General features: G+C 40.4%; 1 protein-coding gene across 2 annotated transcripts in view; it reads right to left on the bottom strand.

Moving 5' to 3' along the window:
• The window catches only part of LOC117820149 (ataxin-7), a 30,892-nt gene extending 3,596 nt beyond the window's left edge, over positions 1–27,296 (bottom strand). The window contains exons 1-12 of one of the 2 annotated variants that reach the window (XM_034693824.1): positions 27,127–27,296; positions 25,329–25,428; positions 20,282–20,494; positions 20,021–20,089; positions 14,195–14,299; positions 9,532–9,835; positions 5,951–6,279; positions 5,730–5,812; positions 3,491–3,771; positions 3,187–3,376; positions 2,873–2,994; positions 1,245–2,424 (exon numbers count right to left, since the gene is read on the bottom strand). In XM_034693824.1, the coding sequence (XP_034549715.1) occupies positions 1,245–2,424; positions 2,873–2,994; positions 3,187–3,376; positions 3,491–3,771; positions 5,730–5,812; positions 5,951–6,279; positions 9,532–9,835; positions 14,195–14,299; positions 20,021–20,089; positions 20,282–20,486 (2,868 nt within the window). In that variant the 5' untranslated portion in view covers positions 20,487–20,494; positions 25,329–25,428; positions 27,127–27,296. The remainder of the gene's footprint in view (positions 1–1,244; positions 2,425–2,872; positions 2,995–3,186; positions 3,377–3,490; positions 3,772–5,729; positions 5,813–5,950; positions 6,280–9,531; positions 9,836–14,194; positions 14,300–20,020; positions 20,090–20,281; positions 20,495–25,328; positions 25,429–27,126) is intronic. The other variant, XM_034693832.1, reaches the window with a different exon arrangement.
• Positions 27,297–27,663: the final 367 nt, after the last annotated feature.

The following is a 27,663-nucleotide window of genomic DNA, read 5'->3' as shown; positions in this document are numbered from 1 at the left end:
CACACACACACACACACACACACACACACACACACACACACATTCTGCAATGTGCAATGGAAAGATAGCCAACTGTGAAGCAAGCCGACTGAAGAAAGCAAAAGTAATACAGCCATGGGGACAACAGTCAATGCAAGACATCTCGTTAGATGGATGTCAGAAATGGAGGACTAACTTATTGATTTATGGAAAAAGCACAAAGTGTCCTGTGAAAAATATGAATAAGGAGAGGAGCTTGACAACTGCCCTGTTGTTCTCCATGTTTACTAAGTCTAAAGCTCATATTTTTAAATATCTGTTAAGATTAAAATAAGTGTTTTAGTGGGGGTCAGGCTTAATGTTACATCAGTTTTATTTCTGGCTCTTGGCCAGCTGACATAAATCGAAAGCTAAGCATCTCTGAAAATATCAAATCCAAAATGAAATACTCATTCTGAATGATCATTAATAGTCTAGACGTGTGGTGTATCTGCAGTGCGTGCAGCGTCTGTATTTTCTAATTTTCTTATTTTGGACATTTTATGAGCATCAGCTTTTGTGCAGGGGTGTGAAGCTCCCTGCCAACAATCCACATAAAAGGGACAAAGTACCACTGCTGTATGCAACAGACATAAATGTAACCCGTGCAGTGTATGAAATGCCAAAATAAAAGTACAAAATGTGAGTTGATCTTTGAAAGGGAACAGTTAGCAATATAGTGACTGTGACAGAGGGTGGAGCAGATACACACAGTAGAATCTGGCCTCTACAAACAAAGTCTGTCACTTTCCTGGAAGTTTATGGAAAGGTGTGGACATATTTATTCGTTTTTCAAAGCTCAACTTCGGGAAACAATCAGAGAATATTTGATGTATTTTTCGATCTTATCTTCTGTTTCCTGCCTACTTTTCATTACTGGCACTCGCTCTCCCATTTAACCTCTGTAATTCAACCACTGCTGCTTTCTCTCTTTTGCTCTTGGCAGCATTGGATTAAAATATGGCTGCAGATCTGTTCTTTTATAAGCTTGGCTGCTGTTTGATAGTATCATACGTAAAAATAATGGAGACTTAAAGCACAAGATATTGAGAAATATTGAAGTAGTACAATTTTTGAAAACCTTAAAGCAGAATATTCCAAAAATTTGAAAAGCTGGGATCAACAAGATGTTGGTCTTTAAGAGGGCTTTTTGAATGAAATGTGAGATGCATAAGTCTTTTGCATTCCATGGGAATGAAGAGGATGCTGGTTGGTAGATAACTCACCTGATGTAGATGGGAGTTGTTGGGCAGCCCTGGCGTCCCTGGAATGCTCCGCCCATGCTTCCCATGGACGTTGTTAATGGCAGGTGACTTAGCCACTTTGGGTCTACCTGGTCCTTGTCCTGGTCCCATCCCTGGCCCCCCTCCTCCACCACCTCCTCCAAGCCCTCCTCCCCCACCTCCACTATTAATGCCACTAGAGGCAGGAGAGCTTTTGCGCTTCTTGCCTTCCAGACGCCCGTCTGAGGGGTGGTGGCTGAAGCTGGTGTGGTGGTCTGATGAGGACTGATGGTGTACGAATGGCCCCAAGGAAAGGGTGGAGTCGCTGCTGTTCATCACCACACTCATGCGCTTGATGGACTCTGCAGGGCTGCCTGAGGGAGGACCCCGTGCTGGTGGCCCAGAGGAGCCACCTGCTGATCCCCCAGAAGGCTCGGCTTTGAGGCTGAGTGAGTTGGTCCGCACAGTGGGTCCACAGTTTAGTCCCACACTGTGGACTCCACTGTGGGAGGAGGATAATGATGATGAGGATGCAGGACCTAATGAGCCATGATGGTAGGTGCTCCCTGAGCTTCCGACATTTGCACAGTTCTTCTTGAAAGAGGAGGAGGAAGAGTAGTTGGCATTAGAAGAGGAGGATTCAGGAGGGCCATGGGATGAAGACAGAATAGAGCTGTTCTTTCTTTTCTTCCCAGAGTTGAAGCTAGTGCTGCTACTGTTACTGTTGGCTCCGCTGCTGCCCCCACCTGTGGAGTTGGCGATGACATGGGTGGAGGAGCCAGAGGAGACCTCTTTGGGCCTAAAGGACGATGACGACTTGGTAGTGCTGCTGCTGGAGGAGGAGCGGGACTTGAGCGCCCGGCCTGAGGCTAGGGAAGGAGCTGAAGAAGAGGAGGACGAGGACGAGTGGGCTGAAGGCATCTGCGGCGACGAAGACACTTGTCGGGCCTGCGTAATGCCGTAGGCCGGGTGCTCAGCCCCGCCCTGAGGGGAGCTGCGGGCATTCAAGGTGGTCCCATAGGAGAGCATAGATTTGCCCTCGTAGGATTGGCTATAAGGAGTTTGGGGCAGGGTGGCAGAGGGGGCCAGGAAGCCTGAAGAGGGAGTGCTACCGTGGGAATTTGTGCTTGTCCTATGCGTAGGTGCAACAGAGGAGGAGTTCTCCAAGGCCAAGGGGATTTTCCTGCAACAAGGTTTAATACCGTTAATAAATAATGACTGATAAAAACATCTGACCCAAGATTCAGATGAGCTTAAGGCCGCTATCACAGCAATCAGGGCTTGTTGCTGCCATGCCACACCGCATTGATGCAGATGTGGTGAAGGAGCCCCAACCAAGAACTTTGTGTTTAAATGAACATACTTTTCAGAAGTTGAAAATTTCTGTTTTCAAATATATTTTTTTATTGATCTTAGGAAACATACTAATAATATGAGATACTTTCAGGTTTAATTAGCTGTCGGTCAAAATCAAGTAAAAATAAAAGGCCTGAAATATTTAATTTCACAGGTCACAAATATAAGAACCTATGGAAGTTGAATGAAATTTAAAAAAACAATATACAAATTTATTGAGATGCACCTGTACAATCACTCCTTGCAATTATATAATTTGAACTGAAAGGACTTACTTCCACATCTGAGAGTTGACATGCTTGTCCATCATTGTGGTTAGGGTACATCGCACTCTGTCCCACCGCCGGTCAAACGAATAACAGCTTCTCCCAAATAGTCGACTTCCAAACGTACAGTACTGGAAACAGAGACAGAAGCAGGGAATCAATTATACAAAACAAATCAATCTGAAAGAGGATCTAAAGTTTAACATTTCTGACAAAGTGAAATTTAATACAAATGAAGGATAATCCTCTGAAAAATACTGAACCTGGAGCAGTTTAAAACATGTATAGCTAATTAGAGAACAGAGTTGATGGGGTGTACTTACAGCTGCCGGCCGAGGGTGATAACCTGAATAGTGACAGTCCAGTTTGTCAGCGTTGTCCTCCCGTTCCTCGTTCTCTCCCTCGTCACTGGAGGGCCGAGAAAAGCCATCTGGGGTACTTTGGGGATGGTGGGGTGACTCATGGACTACAGCAGGATCTCCGGGGGTACCACCTCCGTGACTGCTGTTTAGGCTGATGGACAGATAATACGCAGATAGTTCTTGTTACAAACTATTTCAAGGAAGGGATGATACAGTACATTCAGCACTTTTCAAAAACAGAATGAAGACCAGGAGCAGAACGTACCGTGGAAGACCAGGGCTGTGAAATTTGGGTTTGCTGGGTGGCAAAGGCTTAGTGGTGTCTGGGGCAGGGCCGTTGCCATGAGCAACCTGGTGGGCATCATGGGCAGCGGCGAGGTGGGAGGAGGGGTGTGGGTCCCTGAGAGAGGGGTTTTGCTGGGAATGGGGTTGGTGGAGTTCTCTCTCCCTCTCCCGCTCCCTTGTTCTGTTTTTGTGCTCCGCCAGCAGTGTGTCAAAGCGCTTCCTCCGCCCTGGCACTGCCCTCCGCTGGCTTAGGGAATGTGTCTGGAGGGACATATGAAATGCCAAAGGTCAGAGTGGTTGCTGGGCAAGAAGGAAAATAATTACAACGTCTTTGAAGAACTTATTAACAATGCTAATTATAATATAAAATATTAACATCAAACATTAAATAAATACCCCTACCCTACTTTTCTGTTAATATAAAACTAAAAACAGCTGATCTCTCTGAGGAATAAGGGCTCCCTTGTTTTCCAAACGCATGACAGTGTTGAGCATACTCCAATGAAGTGCTATGCTGTGACACATGTAAGGCCTTTTTTGTTTTTGTTTTGTCCTATTCCATCTTGCTTTCAAAAACAAGTGCAACCATTCCGCTGTTGAAAATAGTCCCAAATCAGACGGAAATCAATAAATATATTGTTGATTCAAGTTTCACTAACATTTGCTTCAATCTCTGAGCCTATTGGCTATCGTCTGATAACAATGCCTCTGGGAGCGCCGGACAACTTTTTAGAGCTTCTGATGTCACTAGTAATAAAAAGACTTCAGGCCATCATTGAAAGTCCAACTAGTGATTTGTGAAGTGAGGATGGAGTTGAAATTGAAAAGGTTTTACGGTGGCGCATAATTACGGTCAAAATTGCGGGGTACCCCATATCTAGGAAATACAAGATATTTTCTTGTAATTTGAGGGATAAGGATCCAAGTTTTTAATACAACAGGTTGAAATGTAATTGTTTAAAAATAATGTGAAAAAAAACCCTACAGTTTAATATGTTCCTTTATGCATAATTATTGTATACTTCAACAAAATCAGTCTGAATGAATGAATTATGACAGCATGACACACCTGCAGTCTGCGGCTGCACCAGACAGTGCATCCTTTTATTCACTAGAATGTCAAAGTGGCCTATGCACTGTAGTCTCCTAACACTATTAAACTTTACAATTCATGCATAACAGTCTGAGGACTTGGTAAGTTCCAGGACAAACCCCACCCTGAAAGTCTAACAGTAGTTATTGTCTGCTCCTATTCTCTCATCAAGAACCAGGTGATCCTGCCATTAGGTGTTTCTACATACAATGTACGAAGTAGAGTTTAACCTTCCTATGGGCACAATAGAGGGACAGAAGTTATGTTGATGCAGAGAGAGAGAGAGAGAGAGAGAGAGAGGATCAAAAATAACTGGCCGCATATACTTTTAATTTTAATGTTTGAAGTGTTTGCTGTATGTTTTTGTTGTTGTCGACAGTATTGGACAAGATCTAATGATTCATGATGATAAGAAAGCTGTTCATCCTTATTTAATCATTGTTTAGCTGCTGGATCACATGACTGTAATTTGTGCTGTGCATGTGATGGATTCTGTTTAGTCTTTATTAAGGGGAATGATGGTTTATAAAGTTGTGTTTGGTTTTTTAGTTGTGTGTTTGTTTTGTGCGTCTGCACGCCAAGACGCTTTGTGCTGGGAGTACGTTTGGGCCACCTGTCTTCGGACTGTTGTGCATGAACTGTAAATACATGAACTTTAATAGTGTTGACAGAGTTTAGGATTTTTGCGTAGGCCACTTAGACATACTAATAATACGCTGTGCAGTTGGGTGCAGCCGTGTGTCCCGGGTGTGTCATTATGCTGTCATTATTCAATTATTTGGACTGATTTGTTGAAGTAAACAGTAAAGTTCATACACTCTTATTTATTTCACTGTCGTTTTTTTCCATATAGTTTTGAAACATTTGAATTTGAACCCATTGTTGTATTAAAAAGTCTGATCCTTATCCCATAACAATGAGATAAGGATCTGGTAATGAAGAGAAAATATCTCTTTATTGTAAGGTAAGGAGTCCAAAACCATTTTGGTAAACATACAGTCCCACACAATAGTCCTTCACTGGTTAACTTTTAGGAAAATTTTGAAACTTCACCTGCTTTTTTCTTTCATATGAATAACAGTTCTTACAGCCCAAACACACTGCATGAAACAGAGAGCTTAGTTACCTTGCATGTTAGCGATCTTGTGCATGATTTCCGGGATGTAATATCCACAACGCCACAGTGGATATCTGGATTGAACTCACGCTCTGAAGGTACAGAAGAGAGGAATGAGAGAAAAATCTGTTATTTACGTATATTGTGATAAAAAAAAATCACCTCCTCTGATAACTGATATCTTTTGACTGTAAAGTTAATGAATGCAACATCAAGGTGATACCGTGTACCTGTAACTTTCTTGTTTATGTGGCGTCTGCTACTGGCACTGCTGCTGCCGTCCTGCTTCTTATCTGAGAGGACTGAGAGGTGGCCCTTGCCGTTGGGAATCTGACCTGGGGCCAGTAATGGTGGCTTTGGTATGGAGGGACAGTTAAGGCCTGGTTTAAGGGCTGATGATGAGGAGGTGGTGATGGTGGTAGTGTTGGAGCTCACAGTGGTGCTAGAGGAGGATGTAGAGGAGGATGAGGTGGTGGCGGGGGCAGATGGGGCCTGCACCAGCTTAGCTGACGAGTCCACCCTCAGATGCATCTTCTCCACCTTGACAGCCGGGGTGAGGCTGGAAGAGAAGGTTACAGAGATGAAGAGGGCAGCAAGGAGGAAGCTGAGAGTTAGAAACACAGAGCTAGTGAGAAATGCATGGTAAGAGACAGATGTGCACGTATGGATGGGACTGGGAGGACAAAACAAACATCTAATATGATCCATCATTTATCAAATACTAAAGAAAAAGAAACAGAAACAGAAAGTGTATATATCATTTTGCTTTGTATTACATGCTACATTGGTCACCGAGCAACACAAATGGAAACCATCACTGCAGCAGTCTTGTAAATCTGAGCTCTATCTAAATATCATGGGTGGTGCATCATTTCAACAGCACTATCCGTGTGTCTGGTCAGTTTAGCACAGAAACATTACAGAAAATATTATAATCACATTCACACATGAGTGTGCCAGTGTTTTGCATCATGGATGTGTGTGCGTATCATTGTGCTGGCTAAACTTGAAGGCACCTGTTGTGTGAGTCACAAACAGCAAAACAACAAACGGAAGCTTTGTTTTGGGATTATGCCTTTGGTTTTGGGACCAAACACAGCGCTTTGAAACTGTGTTGTGTAATACTGACAAGTTAACATTACAGATTAACGGTAGGCTGTTGGATTAAGATTAAGAAGAGTGTTAAGATACCGACACAAGCAACTTCCAGCTGGGAGCATCAGAATAAAAACTATCATAAAAATCAAGATCCTGAAGTGGAGATCCTGTTTGACAAAAAGTAGTTGTTATACAGTAAATTATGAACACATTTCAACAATACGGATGAATGATTGACCTGTTTCAACATTTTTGGAGCTGATCTATATGCACATATCCACAGCAAGTAATGGCTACTTCATGTCTAGTAAGGAGCCTTGGTAATTTTACATTTTGATTGGATATTTGATGAAATGTCTATCAAACAGCTAGTGTATTTATTAATCGATGCAGGGATAGAATAAAACACAACACTGATGTTGTACATCTTTTTGATCCAACTATAATTTGCTTGATTTCTGGGGGATATATTATTAAGCCTGATTTATACGTCTGCGTTGACTCTACGCTGTAGTGGCCTATGTTGTCGTGAGCATGTCATACTTGGGTGTTAGAGTGTCCCTGTCACTTTGCAATACTCCACCTAACTGTTGTTGGCAATGCAATATCTCTGCTTGTGATATATGCGTAGATTCGATGCAGAGGTAAGCCAAACACAAGGGATTGTACTAGAAAAACAGAATTAAACTGGAAGGTTTCAGCCACCTGAGACGGATCGAGTGGACACCTTCAAAGCATTCAGCTCATCATGCAGAATTCTCTCTTTTATTCACTATCCTTCTACTGAAGCTTGACTGACTCAGAGAAATGTTAAAAACCTTATGGAAAAATGTGTTTGTCTATTACAATTTTTTTTGTTCTCTCCAGACAGCATAGGGGTACTCTTTAATGACAGAAGAAAGTTCATTTTGAAATGAGAAGACCTCATATTTGTATAGCTGCTACAGCTCATACAGAGTGGCACCTTCTTCTGTTGAGTTGAATGTCAAAATCCAGTTCAGCTTCCATTAAGGCCATGTAGTACATTTTAATGAATAAGCTTTGAAGGAGCATTATTCAATGAATACTTCCAAATACAAGCACATTCATACTCTCAAAAAATAGCCAATACAGAACAATGTTAAACGTCTCAAGCATTTGTACAACCGATATACAATAGGGCTGTAAAAGTACGGTTTCGGTACTACACTTCGGTTCATTGCAGATGCGCACTGAACCGGTTCAGTGCAGACCTAAAAGGTAATACAAATACAGGTCCCCACACTGACCAAAAACAGGGGCACACCACACACACAGTGTGTCATGTAGGATACTGAAACATTGGTTTCAGTACAGAGACTTCAACAAATCACCTCAAACATACTGAGTTTAAATTCTTGTTACCTGTGATCAGTTTTGTGCTGTGAGCTCAAACAGTGATTACCTGTGATCATCAGTGTGTGCGTCAGAGAGGAGTGGGAGGGGCTCTATGGAGAGTGTGCACTCGTAGCAAAACACACACATCAAGCCTCTTGGGTGGCTCTAGACGACAACGCTCAAACAAGCTTTCAGCTAGTATCTCCGTCATTAAGTCTTGTTCCCCAAAACCTGGTTACAGTAGCTCATGTCCAGTGTGTGCATATGTTTGAGTGTGTCAGCCCGACCTAGCGGAGCTCTAGCAGACAGCAGAGAAGTAGTAAAGAGAGGCTGCAGCTAAAGCAACAACGCAATAAAAATTCAGCATAGTTATTTATTTATTACGTGACTATTTGGTTATAAATATTTACCTGCCATGTGGCGAACAGACTGACCATACTGAAAATCTGTCCACATTTAGTGCTTGCATGATTCCATTTTAAATAATATTATTTTTATTATCTTTCATTTGAATGTAAAAAGGGAGATCTGACCTGTCAATGCTGCATTTTAAACAATTTGTCAAAGTTATTTGTTTCCTAATAAAGGAAAATATTATAAAATCTTTACTTTTACCCTTGTCGTACCGAAAATATACCAGGCAGAATCTTTGGAACTGTGTACTGAACATAACTGAAATTTTTGAATAGCGTTACATCCCCCAATGTACAATAGTGCTTTTTTTAACCACAAAAGCATCTTTAGTATAGAATAGCTAAGATTTCACATTTTGTTGTTTTCCAAACACACTGTATTAATGTTAAATAACTCAGTTGACATTAGGGATGTTTACACCTTTGGTCTGCGAACAATGAAATGTTGTCAACCTCACCAGAATTAGTAGCTGGTTAAACAACCAATTATTTTTTGTCACTGTAGGCCTGAAATGCCAGTCACATGTTGTATCAAGACTAGACTTTACTAACTAGGGCTCTAGCAGTTGCCAGGTTGAGGGAGCAGGAAGGGAATCTGTTAAAGAGCAGCTATACACAGATATAAATATGTTCACCTGATTATTCATGATAAAAACTGAGTATTTTACAAACGATGTAAACTCAAAACAGGAAAAGTTTATACGGTCATAAAAATAATTGAAAAATTGATCACAGAAGTAATCTAATCCCTCAGAACAACCCTAGTTGTCATTATAGCAAAATGAACAGTTGCTGGCATTAACATTCCCCTGTTACAGCTCTGCATTTTAAAATTATTGTTTTGATTAAAGAAGGTGACTGTTCAGCTTTAGTCTCAGTATAAATGGAATATTTCACAACCCAAGCAACACATACTACTGCCAACATTGCTCAGTTGTACTTACATCTTGTCCGGCTGGAGCATCCTGAAGGGTGGAAAGGAAGGAGGTCTTCGCTGAATGCCTGGCTGCTTCTCTTTGGCTGGTTTTAGGAGTTTGGGATTTGAGGAGGGACATGACAACGACGTTGAAGAGGAGCATAAGCTGGAACCAGCAGCGGAAGGTCGGCCGAGGATGCTCCCACTCGTCACTCCAGCTACAGACCCCGAGCCCAACCCCGGCCCGAGTCCGCTCCCGCTGCTCCTGTTCCTGCCCGACACGGGGAAAGGCGAGGTGGAGGCTGGTTTGCTGGCAGAACTGTGTCTTCTCTCTGGAATGACATTATAAACCAAGCTGTCATTAAAACATAAAAAGTTATTTGATTAGATTGTCTGAATTCAGCATAACGCGGCTCTTTTCAAACACACAGAAAAGACTAGTTAATGTGGAAAAATGTGACAATTATTGGGTCGTACCCCAGAGAGAAGGTAAGAGAATTTGAAACAAAAAATTTGTCTTCCGACTGAGGCAAGAAGGTTTCCTCGACAACAAACCAGCATCTTTTGTGATTCATGCCAGCGCAGCCTGAAATAGATCCAGCCAACAGGTCAAGAGCTTCATTTCCTGCCTGAGCTTCTTAGAAAAGCTATTGTGCAAACTGATAAAAGACAGTATGACAGCAGGAAAGGTTAGGCTGATACTGAGTTGTGGATGGAAAGACAAAAATAGAAGAAAGAAAAAAACTGCTCATCATTCAGTGCATGCATCCAAAACTGAACATCTTTTCCTCTGGAAAGAAAACCACACAGCACCCTGTGCTTTCAAAACATCATCAGACATTGATCTTTTAAGTGTGAATCCTCTGAAGGGAAGGAAGCTCCCGTTACTGGCTTTTTTAGTTACAGAAAATAATAAAGGAAAGGCACACATCATTCTCTCATTGACATTCCCACTACCTTTCTACAACGCAAACTCATTTCATCACAGCTATGATTCATGTCATTGAATCTAGGGTTCATTATTTTGCCACAGCAGAAACTACAAAGACAGACAACAGGGCCAGCAATCTCATTCAGGCATTGTTTTTCAAAATGTCGATGTCTACTGCAACATGTATCAAAGCCTTGAAATATGGCTGAGCAACGGCTCCCTAGAAGATATACTGGGCCTACAGGGTCACTGAGGGGTCACTAAGACTGTGACCATAAGTGGATTGAGAGACAGACACAGAAAGAGTGAGAGATTTAGAGGTGTCTGCTGATAGAATGAGTCCACTGAAGGTTAACTTGACCCTCTTGTTTTTACATTTTGGCGCCTGAGCAAAAACAGCGGAGACTGTGGAGGAAAACACTACCAGCAAATAAAATACATTTAGCTTCAGGAGAGCTAGCAGGTTATGGGTTCAAATAGTAAGCTTCTGAGTCGGCTGGTAGCTACTGGGATGAGGTGTGGGCCTAGTATGCTAACCTTTAACTAGGCTTACTGCATGGTGTAGCTGAAGAACCGGGCAAGAGGCCAAAGTTCAGTCTCAGCAGGTGATCTATAAAAAACACCAGCCTGTTTCAGCCCCATGTACACACCTTCAAGCTGCATTCTTCTAGTTTCCCTTTTCAAGTTAATCCTTTCAGAAAAGACTCTCCCTTTTACCCAAGGGCCTCTCTGCACACCCATTCATGGCACACTCCAGATATCTTCCCTCCTTCATCTTGGCTACCTTTTCTTCCCGTCTCTTCCTACCTCCAACCCACCCACCCACCCTCCCTCCCTCCCCTGTTTTCCCTGCAGTCTTGTCCTGTCCCAGTCACAGTCGACAGCACACTCTGCAAACTCACAAACTCACACCAGGAAACCCCAGTGTGACACCAAAAGTACTAACAGAAGGGAAAGCCAACACCAGCGGCAGTGGAAGACTAATAAAAGGGAAGTGAAGAAAAATATTGGGGGAAAAACAAAACAAAATAGACACAAGGAAAAGGAGGAGCTATAATATCCTGTTTCACACTGTCAAAGAGTTGGCTCTGTGCTGAGGGGAATCCCTGGATGTGGGAATGAGAGGGAAATGCTAACAAGTGTGACAGCCTTACTACCGTCTCTACAAGCCTGGCCTCTGTACACCATTTGCAAAACAATAATGACCTGGTTCTTCTTCAAAAATGAATAAATACAAATAATAGACACAAATTAATACACTGTGATTAGTTTTCTTGCTTAAGGTAAAGGAGCATTATAAAAATATCTCTGTTTACTAAGAAAAGGCAATGCTATGATAGAATGGTTCTATTTGAATGCACCTAACGGCAGCATAGCCTTCAGCTTTCCAGCCTACAGTGATCTGTCATCCCTGCTGGGTTCAGCCGCAGCCAAGACGTGCAAACACCTAACAGGCAGAGGATGAGCTCAAAGAAGTAGGCTGGAATCACATTGAGAGCGTAGTGCCAAGGTCCATGCTTTCCTTGTGTCAACGCCACAAGGATTCTTCTTCTAATGATGTCTGAGAGAGGACGGGAGGAAAATCACAGCAAGAACACTCTTAGTCTTTCTCAAAGCAGAACCACAGAGTTTCACCAGGACTTGAGTGTTGTTATGAAGTGAATCTACAACTCTCTGAAAAATCTATCCAAATCAATGTTTTCCACACAAAGACAATTCCTGGACAGGCCACCCAAGTCTATTTTCTGTTTTTCCTTTTTTTTTTAACCCCCTCATGTCTGATGACCTGCACTGTCTGATACATGCCCTACAGGTGATCAGAGAGAGTGCGAGAGAGCCAGACAGACAGAAACAGAGAGATGTCCCTCTGGCTAATGCACCGATTGAAATGCAAAATCATGTCAAATATGAAAACTGCAGTTCAGATCAACAGTCTGTCTGGTCTAGACAGGCTTGTATCAGTCTTTTTGTTTAACAGTGTGGGAGGAGTCCTTTTCTTTGAGTGTTGTCAACACAGTAGAAAGGACAGTTCCTCTAGGAGCCATGTGCTGTTCTATCTCCCTCTTGTGGCTGACCTTGACTATTGTAACTGCTGGTAAACTCGCTGGAGAATGCACCACTTAGACTAAAAGTCGAAATACATTTTAGACAGAGTTGACTTCAGCTCAATAGATGCTTGAGAGGGTTTTCTGATTGATTTTTAGAGTGTAGAATGGGACAAAACTGCTGCTAATTTAACTTGATATACAAAGACTGATATGAAAGCTCACTTTTATCATACAGGGCCCACACGGCAGGGCATGGTAGGTGTCACTTCAGTATGCAGCCTGCCTTATCATTTCCGGGAAATGAGTTTGGGAATGTGTAGACAGTTTATTTCTCACAGCAACTGTGGGCGTTAGTGAACTTGCTGTGAACACTGTCAAGTTTAACAGGATTCACTGTGATACCATCACGAAACTCACATTCATAATTCATCCACGTTGTAATGCACTCCAATCAAAGATCCAGCGCAATTAACTGAAAAGTTGAAATTCATCCAAAGAATGAGCTTACACACACCCAAAAAGTATGAACAGAGCTGACACAGTCTGATCTGAAATGATCAGTGCATGTTAAAGAAATAAAGTACATGTTGGGGGAAATCTGAGAGCCACATTAAATATTAACAGGGAAATTGTAAACATAAACAAGTGTGACAGTGGGTTTAATGAATGAATGAATGAATGAATGAATGAATAAATAAATAAAAGTCTGTGGTGTCCAATATTAGGTTTGCATGTGAAGAAGAAATGGTGCAGGGGGAATAGAAAGGGTGAGGGAGAATAAATACCACAGTGTGTGTTAATGTGTGAAATATAACCACCAGTGTTGAAGTGGTATACGGTTTCTACAGATGAGAGCTAATATGTAACTTCCTTCGTAGCTGCTCTACTGTCTCTACAATGTTCAGCATCACTTCATTTTTTTAAGGGTGTGATCTAAGGATGTTAACAATGCATTGGTATCAAGTAATTGATTGTTCAGAGTGAGCTCAAACAGGCTTTTTTTTTTTTTTTTTTACTGTTGTTTGTATAAGTTAAAGATAACCAATGTGTGGTTTCATATTAAATTCAGCTATCAGGGTGGTGTTTTAAGTTCAAAGAATGTTTCATTGCCAACCCACTGTTCTGAAGATGATGCGCTTATGGCTCTTCTTTTGGAGGAGCAGTACTCAACAGCTGCCGCCACCAACATTATAGACATGGACATGGAGGTTGAGAACTTTTTACGTAACCCCATTTTTGGATACAGAGCCAACAAACTGGTGGAAAGTCACTGCAGAGAGATTTCCCAGACTGGCAAAGCTGGCACATGAGTATCTCTACATAACAGCAACATCAGTTCCTTCTGAACAAGTGCTTTTTGCTGCCGGACTTATTGTGACCCGGTTGCGATCCCGACTGACACCCGACCATGTGGACATGTTTATTTTTCGCAGTGAGAACAAGTAGGCAGAAAAGTAGATACTGTGAGTTTTAAGTATTTTCTAAGTTTGGTTCTCTTTTTGCAGCAATTCCACATTTAGTAAGTTGAGTATTTAGCATTTTAAACAATTGGTTTGCCTCTTTATGTTTAGTAGTTATGTTATACTGTCAGTTAACATTTCCTCAGACAGATCAAGAAGAATACTTGCAGTTTGCATTCCTAGTGTTAAGTGTTAAATGAAGCATCTACTAATCTGATACACTGCATGTTCATGTATGTGTATGAAACTTACCATAGTGTGCTTGGAAGGCTTGGGGCTTGACCACCTGGCTGCAGTGGCTGCACATCACCAGGTAGAAGTCGTCCTGTGCAGGACACTGGCCAAATATGGGCATGTCTGTACACAGGGGAAGAACCAGCAACACAGGGCACAAGTCAAGGAGAGGCAAATAAAATAGACCTGCTTTTACCAAGTCAATCATTGCATAGGAAGACAGAAATTAAAACACAAAACCCTGTCAGAAAAAAAAGGCTCACATGGGACAACCTGACAAGCCAAGTCTGCAACACACAAACAGATCACTCCCACGTTTGAATCACCATTCATCAGAGCAAAATATCTGGCTATAAGAAGCAGGGAAAGGGCAGAGCAAGCGATCTAAAGGTTACCCGCTGTCAAAGAAATAATGTCTATTTGGATGCAAACAAATAGCAAATATAAAATGTATGTTCAGAAGGAGGACGTTTTTTGACTGTAAATAAATAAGAAACTATAAGAAATGAGTGTGTTGAGTATTTCCATCCCTCCTGTTTATCTTTTTGTTTCTTTAATGCTACCAAATATTAATTATCTTGTAGGGGGAAAAAAAACTCTTAGACTTCTCTCAAATTTTGCCTCCATCACAACTACATGAAGGTTTGCCAAAACTCCCTCTGGTATGTCAATTTATAAAAAATCTCAGAGTTTGGACCTTTACTATTTTAAGTTCTCGCCACCCAATGTGTAAGGATAAACAGTAATGACAGTAATATGAAAGGTATCAATCAAAAATACACATCTTTTAAATCCAAACAAAAAAAAAGAAAATATGCAAACTGGTAAAAAGTTGGCTTGTGTGGCACAGTCTAGCTATTTTGGCATAATCTCTTTAAATGCAAACTTAACCCGCATGCCTAGACCAACCCTGTGACCGTTACTGCTTGAAACTTAACGTCTTCTGCTGCCTGAAGACTGGCACATCCATATGCCAAGTGTGCATCGTGACTCTAGCCTCTAAAAGTTCTACAGTGCATCTGCTCAGTGAACAGCTCACATGTTACTTCAACATTAAACTGCACAGGGATGAGATGCCAATGACAACAATGGGAATACTGTCACTAAAACAAACACGTGAAACTGAACACCTGTCACAAGTCCAGGGAGAAATATCTGAGATGTGCCTTTTTCAATTTTCTTAAACAATTGTCCAATCATCATTCATCTGAAACCTCCTCCCTTAAAGCCAAGTCATCCTTGGACACACACAGGGTCATAGATATCGAAATAACAGTGCAGTGCCTCTTTCTTAAATGAAGAGAAACTGTTTGGTTTTTTTTGCTGGAGATCGTAAGGATAGGTTTTATCCTGTATTGCTACTAAGGCAATGCAAGTTATAGTTGCAAATCACTTAAAAGGCATAGGAAGCATGAATGCTGAGTTGTTCAAATAACATGTCTGCAGCTCCAGCATATCTAACCACCTGATACCATTAACCAAGCATCCCGCTTCACAACCCACTCTGAGGCAAATCTAAGGGAAGTGCCGCTTCTCACCAGAATGTGTTCAAAATTTACCCTGGCGAAGAAAACCAGGAAGCACCTAATTAAGGAGGCTAATTAAGAGATTGCCTGGGGCGTTATGATGAGACGAGCTCAAGACAGGATACAAGAGGAGAGACGCTGAGCCCTCTTCCAATGTGCGCTCCGCCAGGACTGTCAAGGGTTCTCCAAACACTGCTGGCCAAGTCTAGGAGGGATGAGGGCCATTAAGCAAGGACTGCATAAAATAAGGGCTACCTGGCGGGTCAGTGGCGTTCTTCTATGATGAAGTGACAAGCCTAATGCTACTTAATGCATGTCAATTGTCTGAAGCCACTCAGCTAAGTGTCTCCTTCAGTAGCAGTGAAGCAGAAGGACTTATTTTTCACAGGTCTGCCACAGATAAAAGGCAAACGTCTTCGCTAGATGTACAAAGGCGTGTAAATTATATAGAATCTGAGTAGGGAATCACACTGCTGATATGCATAAGCAAGAGCCTGACAACTCTGTAAAAAGGGCAAGCAGAGAGATGTGATGTAGAGGGCAGCACTCACTGGTTGCTATCATTGCAGCAAGTTCTGGCTAGTTTTTTGTCTTTCTAGGTCTGTTTCTATCTTGTCTTTTTTTAAAGACATATTTGTTTCATCAATATCATCCTCCATTTGAACCTCAACTTCTCTCAGATTATTTACTGTAGCTGAACAAGCATACAGCTGTAGCAAGGTCAAACTGACTCATTCCCAAACTGCTGCTGCCGTTCACTTGGAGCACTCCACGAAAGAGCTGCTCGACTTTGAGACAGCCCAACTAGATCGTCTCTGCCACCCTGAATTCAACACCCTGGCACCAACAGAACTGTACCACTAAAACGGCTTGGCTTAAAAAGAGGTCCAACACCAGTGTGCATTCCCCTTTTTTCAATCTCCATTTTCTTCTTGAGCAAAGAGGAGATGAAAAGATAGAAAGAGAAAGGAAGTCACAGTGGAGGTGAAGAACGAAGGGACAGATGAACAGAGCTACGCTAAGAAAGAAGCACAACAGAGAAAAAATAGAGAGAGGCAGAGCAGGCCGAGGCCTCAGCAAGACAAAGAGAGAGAGTGAACAGAGGACCTGCGCTGGAGGAGAAAGAGGGCCTGAGAGCACGAGACAGAGGAAGAGAACGAGAGTCCAGTTAATTTCAGCATCCTCATCCGTGGCAGTGATGAATGATCTGGGTGGAACAGTAGCAGCTCTGGCTGCCTCAGTGCAGCACACTCGCTGGCTGAATCTGACCTGTGGCTGACACTGGCACTACATTTCCCAGCTACCCAATCTGTGATGTTGTAGCTTTAAATAATAATAAAAAAGGGAAGGCAGATGAACAGTGACTTCATCAGCCATTTATTACCATACATCTTTTCACTGTGTTAATCATATCTGTGTGTCAGAATGGCAGCTACATCACAGGAGGAATCTGCTGTGAGTCATGGTGGAGAGGTGTAGTCATCCACTTGTAATACCCCTACTCAACACACACATACACACACACACACACACAGATTCACAGACACGAAACAACACTTTATGAAAACACACTTCTGCCACAAGCAGCATGTGTTGATCAAACTCATGACACAGACAACATTCACTGACCGACGCTGCTACATGACAGGAATACGTTTTCAAGGCCAGTTATATGTGTCCTCAATGCTTTGGATTTTAGGTGGCCGTTCTGTCTCCCTGTCTTCACTTTCAATTAGCCTTTCTTTAGCAGAGCAAAGACAACTGTTTCAGTCATCCATCATCTTATTATATGTAGTGTGATGGATCTCACATCAATTCTTAATATCCTCTTGAAAGGTGTAGACATTGGGAGCCTTTTAGAAATGTAATACTGATATTGTGAAATGTCCCCACATGTATGAACACAGGCCTCACTATTGATAACAATAATAAAAAGGTGCAACATGAGTAAGTCCCCTGTCATCTATAAAATAGCCTTTTGTCCAACTCTGGCATATTTACATGGACACTCACTATAATGCTCATTAATATGCACTGTTCCTTTAAAATAATCAATGAGTAAATACACCTGTAATTAACACTTTGCTTCATAAAGACACAGGAAGAGGAAACAGAAACTAAAACTGGACACACACTGATGACATCATAAGTATGGGTCAGAATCATATAAGCAATGTGAAATGTACTGTGCACTTGCATCCTTGTTATGACTGGATTTTCCAAGGATTTGTGTGCATTTTAACACCCTGATTTCATAAACTTGTCTAAGCCCCTAATTCTGAAATGTGAGAACCCTGGATGAATCATCTTGCGTACTGAAAAATATGGCATGTGAACACCTGATCCACCTTTCAACACATTCTTTATTGTTAAAGAAAATGTCGTTTGAGATGGTGAGGAATTACTATAGGGGTTAAAGGGTTAAAATGGGGTGTAAATGAGCATGGATCACATATTCTGCAAAGACATACAAAATATATTTGTTATACAACATAAATAAGAACTAAAAAAGAAAATGAAGAAAAAAATAATAAAAGACGTGTCTCAAAAATCACACAAACAAATCAGTGTCCAATGGTGTCATGTGTGTGTGGATCATCTAAACAGAAAACTGTCAAATTATGTGACAATTATTTTTATGACATGGACTACTTTGTTGCTGGCTGCCCAATTTGTGTTGGTGTCCATTGTCTGAAGATAATCTGTGTGTTGTTTCTTTTTCTTTCTTTTTTTGTCAAATGAGTGACATTTTTCTCTGAGAAATTATCCCAAATCAAATTTTAAATAGACGACAAGGGGGAGTGCATTTATGTTGTCTTTAGTTCTTAAAAGAGTACAAAGAGAGGGATGCATCTATTTATCAATCCCGCTATCCTAGCAGCTTTGATGACCACCCTATAGCAGCAAGGTCATGTGTGCTTTGAGCAATAATTGGAAATATTTCTGAGTGGCTGAAATGCTTCAGACTATAGCCATGGTGCTCCCCATTAACAACATAAGCATGATATCTTTCACTTCATGAGGAAGGCTTCAAACTACAATCACTGTCAACTTGTAACAAAAGTGATGCTCATTCATTCATTTTACATTTATATGGTTGTTAATCTGCTGCTACTCTTATTACATAGTTTATTCTGAAGTCAGTCTTAGGGCTAAAATAGTCTAAAATAGTGAATGATTGCTGATTCATAATTTCACTAATTTCACTTGCTTTTTTATTGTTGTGACTATTTTCCATTATAGAGAGGCTCATTCTAAATCTAGGCCTGCTGGCAGGACAAATCAGCCAACGCTACATGAGGTGTTTCCAAATATAATTTAAGGCACAAATACTCTGAAATATCCCTCTGTGGCTCAAAACCCAGGTGATCTGTGGTTCTGGTATCATGGGTTCAATCACATATATCTGGATTCTGTCATGTGGGAATGTCTCCCTGTCTCTGTTTGACATAAGTTAAAAATGATCAACCTAGAAAATGATCATTATTGATACAGTGACAAGCCATATTCATCCCATCTTAAAATGTTGTTGTAATAGATTGATTGATGTATATCTGACAATGGCAGCCCTTTTGAGTCCCTATAATAAAGGCATAAATAAATCGGAAAATACATTCCATATCAATGGGCTGCTATGTACGTGCATGTAAAATTCAATTTTCTTACAGTGTTTCAGTAAGTATAAGCTAACGCAGACCATTATTGTTTGCCATAATTTTGTTGAAGCACGGTATGAAAAATAAGACACAATATCCAAACTTCACACAACTTTTAAAGTACCATGACAAAAGGCATTTACAAAACGTCAAATTTGCCATTTTTAACATTTGGGGTTCCTGTGTTGACAATTTGGCATGTTTTCACAAATAAGCTTCAGAAAGCTAAATAATATTTAAATGTTTAAGTGAACTTGCATCAGTTTTGTATTAAAAATAGAGAAAACATGAAATGTAGATAACGTTTTCATATGTAGAATGAAATAAATATGGATGCTAGACAATAAAGTTCATTGAATACGTTGTTGATAAAGAATACACTTCGTTATTTATATTTTGCGACACTGCCCAACTAAAGTGAGTGGAAGTTGTTCACGGTTAAGTTATTTAAGGTACAGTCAGTAAGGGTCAGCTACCCACCAATAACAGACACGTTTCTAACTTATTGTATCCGGTTGCCCAATTAATTCTTGACATGCATGTTTTACAGTAGGTTTACAAGTTGGCTGAACGAAGCGTGTTGTGTTTGAATCGATGTGTATGTGTGCAAACCTCTAGAACCAAAATACACCTTTGGCCCTACAGTAAAAAATAACACTCACCTTCTCTGCACAAACGCATGGCTTCTCGATTTTTCCCGAAGTCTTTGAAACTTTCTTCCAATTCAGCACCTGAAAACGAGGCGATCCGACACAGACAAATAAATAGTTGCACTTGCTTGCCTGCCCGTGCTGTTGCTACCAGTAGCGTTTCTTCATATTACACCAAAAACTGCATGCAATCGGCCAAAAAAAGGACAGGACTGGCAACTGCCTCGCTCCACCTCGCTTCCTCGAACACATTCGGGACGCGGGGGAACTCACCGTCATTACCGTGGAGTTTGGCGGCGTCGACCCAGTTGCTCCAAGGCTGTCCCAGCATTATTTCTGGACTAGGCAATGATCTCCGCTCCGCAACAGTCGCCATTGCTGTGGAGCCTTCTCCCCGCTGGATCTGCTGCTGCTTCAGCTGCTGCCTGGCCGCTCGGCGCTGCTCCCCCCTGACGTCATCCTCGGCCCTTTCCGACATTCTTTCCGCTACAATGTAACAACACAAGAGTCAGCGTTGGTCGCGCTCGGGATAGGAGGACTTTTTCACTGATTGACACGGGCACACGCGTGTTGTTTCACCGTACCCGCCCCACAAAAAAAAAAAAAAAAAAGAAACGAGAAAAAAAAACACCGTGTGTGGCCACTTTGACAAGCAACAAGTACAAAGCTTAAACCACCTATGTCATTGGCCGCCCTGACTAGTTCCCTTTAATCTCTTTTACACGCCATGCCTATCTAATTGGCCTGGTATTTAATGTTGAACCTTGCATATTGAATATGACACACATATGATTTTGCAACAACATCAACATAAAAATATTTTTCATGTCATATATTGAATCCTATAGGAAATGTGAGAGGCAGGCATGAGCATACTGTTTGAACAACATGTATAATAACGTTGCAGTAATAAATATTCAAATACATATACTTACCCTTAGAATCAGTGTTACACTGTTAAATTAACTATTTAATGGAATACACTATGGTCAAATTTACAAAAACATTATATTTGTGACCTGATTTTAAAGATTTATTTTGGGAAATCACAGAGCGGCGCTATGTGACAAGGGGGTCATGTACATGCATAAAGCTTGAAGATTATAAGAAATTCAGGTGCACGCGCAATCTAAGAATAACAATGCAGAAATTGCTATAGTATATAATGTACAGTATATCAAAGTAATTTTTTTTCAGTGTATCAAATTTGAAGTAAGACCTTCAACACAACAATTTCCAAGAAAAAACATTAACTGATGGAAAATGACATAGCTTTCAGTGCTGTTATTTCATATAAATGTCTAATAATGTAACAAACAATTATTCAGAAGTCACTTGAAAACATTCCCCTATGATTACTTACTTTTCTGATGTTTAAAGTTTTCCACAGAACAGATAAATCTTACTTTAAATTCAAACTGAAACCATTATGATCCATGCAAATGATGAATATTTTCAACTGACAAAAGCTGGGAATCAAGAAAACATGAAAGTGTAGTTCCTTGAGTTGTCTTGCCAAACAACATTTAATATAGACTGCGATTACCATTGAGAAAGTGTGATTTTAATACACTGATCAACCAGACTTATAAGTGGCAATCATGTTTCTATACTCATTGGTTGCTTTGGATTTATAAGAATGATACATTGATTTATTACATGCAGCTATTTTTTCCATCCTAACTCATCAGACATTCCTTAAACACAACCCCCTGTCAGTGTGACCAGAAAACTAGGACAGCTCAAGCTGTTTCTGTGTCGATTTTTTGATATCAACTTGAGGATACCTACAAAAGGAAACCCTCCTATACATGGACAAAACATTGACTGTATTTTGGTTGTGCATGTATGATGAAGAACCAAACTGACCTTGGTCCTCTGTTGGTGGTTCAAAGTGAACAGTTCAGTACACTTATTTTGTCTGAAGAGTAACACTGAACTCAGAACAACAAAATTAAGAAGCTGGTCCTGCAGATGTTTCTGGTGTTTAACATAGATATATTAATAGTCTTGAGCTTTATTAATTGCACATGCCAAAGGTACAAGCTGATCCATGGTATTAGATAGTAATAGTAAATGGTCACTCAAAAGCAGGCATAGTTTGAAACTACAAAAAATTGTAAGCCTCAGAAAGCAGCCTGATGTGCAACAAGAAGAAATTGCTGAACTGTCAAATATGGAACCTACATTAAGTTCATCACTCATAGGAAACTGAGGGGATAGCTTACATGTTGAATTCAGCTATTCATTGAGGCCAAAACAACAGAAAGTGGTTGGTCAATGACATCTCACTGTACTTCTTTAGTGTTCGATGGAAAGCAAAAAGAAGATAAAGATGCATTTCAAGTTTGAGTTCCACTTTGTTTCTTTCCTCACATCAAACGTGTTTTTCAAGAGGCAAATTAATTTGCACTGTAATATTTCAATTTCTCGTTCAGCCACCGTCATAAATTAAAAAGCAGCAGGGCAACATTTTGGTTTCAGTCTTTTTAAAGGCTAGCCTTTTTTTTCCATTACAAGTCCATAAAAAGCCATCACTGCAAACCACTGAATTTGTGAAATGAGTGAACTGAAGCCTTAATACTAGTCCATCCTGGACAAATGGGGTTCACAAGCCTCAGATATGCTATGTAGTCTCTGTATACCAGCTGGCATCTTATTTAAGAAGGATTTTCTACAAGCTGGAGTGATACTGTCCACAAAACAGAAAAATAAGCTTTAACTTTTCTACACATGGCATCATTATTTAAAATACAATTATTATGATTATGTTTCTCTTTTTATGAACACTAGAAATGGAAGGATACTCAGTTGTCCTTTGCAATTTCTGAAAGTCTAATAAAGAAATAATCACCTGCAATAAATGCATCCCAGCACAGCACCAGTACAAACTATTTCCTAAATAGTTAACTCCCTAAAAGAATCCCAGGAATCCTAAATATCATTTAATATTTCACCAAAGTCAAAACATAGAAATTACTAATTAGCAGTACTGTTATACCGACTGTTCTTGCAGTACATCTCATTCACAAGGAACTATAACCACAAATCTTTAAGAGTTGGAACTTTGTGTACAATGTTCATAAAAACTGATTTTGGTGGTTTGCAGATCTTTTAAACTCTATATTTGACTGCAAAGCATGCAATGACAACTCATTGCATGTTGGAACTGAAAAATATGGCTGTTTCATGAAAATTATTTTCTCATTTTAAATTTGATGCCAGCAACACATTTTAAAACAGTTAGGACAGGGGCATGCTTACCCTTTTGTTGCACAGCATGTTCCTTTATCAACACTGTAAATGTTTAGAAACCAAAGAGACCAGTTTCTGAAGTTCTGAAAGGGAAAGGTTGTCCCATTCTTGCCTGATATAGGATTTCATCTCCTCAACAGTGTGGGGTCTCCTGTGTCGTAAATTGTGTGACATGATGCACAAAATGTTTTTAAAAGTTGACAAGTCAGCACTGCCGACAGGCCAGTTTTGCACCAGGACTCTTCGACTACAGAGCCATGCTGTTGTAATATGTGCAAAATGTAGTTGCATCTTCTTACTGCATTATGCAAGGTCTCCTTTAATAGGGCATTGCCTGGATGGCAGCATATGTTGCTCCAAAACCTATATAGTTCAACATTAATGGTGCTTTCCCAGATGTGTAAGTTACCCATGCCATGGGCACTTATGCATCTCCATACCATCACAGATGCTTGCTTTTGACCTGTGCCCTGATAAAAACCCAGTGGCCCCTCTGCCCTTTAGTGCAGAGATTGCAGCATCCATGATTTCCAAAAAGATTGTCAAATTTTGATGCGTCAAACCACAGGACAGTTTTCCTCTTAGCCTCAGTCCATCATAAAAAGGCTCAGGCCCAGAGATGTCACTAACATTCCTGGAGCATGTTTATATACGAGTTCCTCTTTGCATGGTGAAGTTTTAACCTGCATTTGTGGATGTAGTGGTGATCTGTGTTCACAGAAAATTGTTTTTGGATGTGATTTTGAGCCCATGCAGTGATTTCCACCACAGAGCCATTTCTGTTTTTTAATGCCGCCTGAGAGCCCAAAGGTCACAGCCATCCAGTACTGATCTTTAGCCATGTCCCTTTTATAAAGAGATTTCTCCAGATTCTCTGAATATTTTAATATAATAGTTAAAATCCACCAAATTCCTTGTATTTTTATGCTTAGGGTCATTATTGTGGAATCACTGAACTATTTCCTCACCCAGTCTCTCACCCAGTTGTGAATCTCTTCCCGGCTTTACCTCTGAGAGACTAAAGGCTGATCTATACTTCTGCGTCGAATTGACGGCGTAGCCTCACCGGGGGTCCGCGTAGCTCCCGTACCTACGCAGAGGCCTACGCCCGTAGCTGACATGTACCTCCTCCAAAATGTAACTAGGCGTAGAATCGACGCGGACCGCAAGCTCTGTGATTGGTCCGCTCAGCAGCATTGTATTTCCTGCATTTTATATCACTTCCAGGATCCCGGACATCGGCCGTGTATTTCATCTCCTCCTCTCTAGTCTTCATGTAATCATGTCTGTATGATAAACAGCAACATGTATCAGCCGTGGATTAACATAACACGCTCTGAATTGCTGTGGAAAAGTAAACAGAGATCGTAGCGGGCGACCGGCTATCAGAAAGACCACACTGCCCTCAAGCGTTTCGGTGGAAAAGTGCTGTGCGACACGGACACATTGACGCACAACTATGTGGTGCTCATGTCCGCGTCAGCCCCTGCTGCGTAGGGGAGACACAGAAGTATAAATCAACCGTAAGCCTCTCTCAAGTGCCTTTTTAATTCCAAGTCATGTTACTAACCTGTTGCAAACTAACCTAATTAGTTGAAAGCGTTTCTCCAGGTGTTCATTTTAAGTATTACAGAACTTTTTCAATGTTAATTTTCTCTGCCCAAACTGCTTTAAAACGTGTTGCTAATATCTTATTTGAAATGAGAATGTTTTCATAAAATAATTTTTCATTTCAACATTAGATGTTGTCTTTAGGCTGTTTCAATCGAATATAGGCTTAAAATGATTTGCAAACAATGATATTCTGGTTTTGCCCAGTGTCTCAATTTTTATGAAATTCGGGTTGCAAATGTCTTATACTGTTTTAGTTACAAACTTACTTATTTAGATAAAACCTGTGCAACCATGACGTCATTTATACTGAAGTGTAAACATTTAATCAAAATAAAAAAGTATGTCTAGCGAAAAGTCACAAGTTAATTTAACCAACAGTTTCTTGTATCCACAATAACATAACATCATTTGTCAGTACAGTGCAAAGTAACAAGCTGCTGTGGGCTCTTACCTTATCAAAATAAGAAAAAAAGGAACTTATTTGTAATTCAATCAGACGATCCTCATCAGTTTGGGTGATCGCTGACTGCCACACACAATTGAGGGGAAGTCTGGAGACACACAAGCCCACACACACATTACGGAAAGACAAGTTAGAATCAGTTTCATTATTGTTATTTTTTCTTTATAATTCGAAACTAATATGGATATCTTAAACCTTGCCTGGAGAATCACGCTATTCTAGCTTGGTCTTGTCATTGAGTTTCCCTCTATGCAGTTATCTGATCGTCAGAGTACCAACTTTCAAGGTCCTGTCCAGCCTCTACTAATGCTTTTAAAGTATTATTAAATAAATTATTTGGTTGCAATATTGTTTATCTGCATAAATTCTTAGAGGTAAAAAAATATTAAATTGAAGTGAAACACAAAGCCATCAACTGTAACTGATGCAAAATAAAAATAAATAAGCTTTTCTTAGATCTGATCAAATATTAGAATACTTTAAATGTTCTCAGTCAAAATAATTTTTCTACAGTCTCACATCTAAAAAAAAAAAGATAACTCCAGACATTTAGAAGAATGACGCCTGTTAAACTTTACAAATAAACTATAGAGGGCTTTTAGGTTTATATTTGAAATGTGGCTGTTGTGTTCAGGATATCCTTATAGCATATTATGAAGGGACAGTGATGTATTGCAATGCAATATTAATATGAAGCAGAGATAATATTTTGCCAACTTATAATACCATATATCAATTTGGCAAGCACATGCAATATCAAATCAAGCAATCAACTTATAACTCTGGTCAGCTTTTCATTTCTTTACAAACAAAAGTTAAAGATATGCTTGAAACAAGTTATGATGAAAGATACACGAGTATAATATTACAATATAATTCCATTAGTCGACAAAAGACCATATTACACTGTCATCCAACACTAATACTATTTTTACATAGTGGTTTTGACATTGACATCAGAGTTAAGATATTGTCTTCACTATGACTTATCAGCCTGATATACAGTTGTGCTCATAAGTTTACATACCCTGGCAGAATGTATGATTTCATGGCTAGTTTCTGTTGTCATTATGATACAAAAAGGAGTAAACACAGTTGTTTGACAATAAATTGCTTCATCCAACCCAAACTAACCATGAGTGGAAAAAAAGTTTTTCTCTTATCATTCATATTCTCTGAAAAATGACCCCCCCAAAAAAATTGCAAATTCTGCCAGGGTATGTAAACTTATGAGCACAACTGTAACTCTTAAAACATGTCAGTGCTCGTGCCTTAAGCTGGATTCAGTTCAGGTTTGGGCTCTAAAAAGGCGGTGTATTTAAAGTCCTGATTGGCATGATATAACACTAAGTTATAACCAACGAAATGAAGTACTTGCCATTGAAAAGTAGGTGAAAACTTTCTGAAAACTCAGTGAGCTTGCTAAGCTCACAGAGACCAACAGGCAGCTGTTTAATTGGCTGGCGTTGTTTCCCCCTCCACCACAGTAACATATATTAACTTTTATTAATTCAAAAACATATAACAAAAGTAACAGTTAATCGTGCATACGGTATATTTAAGGGGCAACTCGTATATCAGGTGTTGTGTCAAGAAAACAGGCTGCATACAGTGTGGGTCTGTGACTGGTACAAACGTTACTAGAGAGCAGTGGTGGCTACACTAGCCTGCTAGCTGAAGCCTGTAGCCAGCCATGACTAGCCTTAGCGAGGAAGCTGGCAGAAGCCTGACAGCACAGCAGAAGTCATTAGCAGTCGTCACAGATCGACGGAAACTTCACTCTTACCCAGGCTCTGGCTGCTGTAGACGTAGACGTGACACCAAGCAGATAAAAATCAGCTGGATGCACTGGGCAAAAGACACAGACGACGGTGGGAAAGAGCGAGTGCAGAGCTCAGCCTCTGTGGAGGTCTTCACCTGGTGCTTCCATGTCTGTTTACCAGACTGCATTCTGGGACAGAGACGTCACTGCGCCAGGACGCACGCACAGTCTAATGACTTAAAGCAGCTTCATGATCTGAGTATTGTCGGTCTGTTATCTTCAGTATAGTACTATGGCAACAGCTTGAAGCCGGGAAACTTTATGATGAGCATGCATGTTATTTTGGCTTCATCCCTTTAGGGTAGTGCTGGACGATACCACACGTTTATGATTCGATACCATCAGTTCTGGAAAAAGTACACAGCTTCATTACTTAAGTCAAAGTATAGATACTATAGGTCAAATATTACTCCAATACAAGTTGAAATTTCTTCTGTCAAATTATTACTTGAGTTAAAACAGGTTAAAATACTGGAGTACTTTTTAAAAATACTTAGGTAT

The sequence above is a fragment of the Notolabrus celidotus genome, chromosome 1 (genome assembly GCF_009762535.1).
Source record: "Notolabrus celidotus isolate fNotCel1 chromosome 1, fNotCel1.pri, whole genome shotgun sequence".
In the NCBI taxonomy this organism is placed as follows: Eukaryota; Metazoa; Chordata; class Actinopteri; order Labriformes; family Labridae; genus Notolabrus; species Notolabrus celidotus.
The sequence above is the reverse complement of the archived record's forward strand: the minus strand, read 5'-3'. Positions and strand labels throughout refer to the sequence as shown.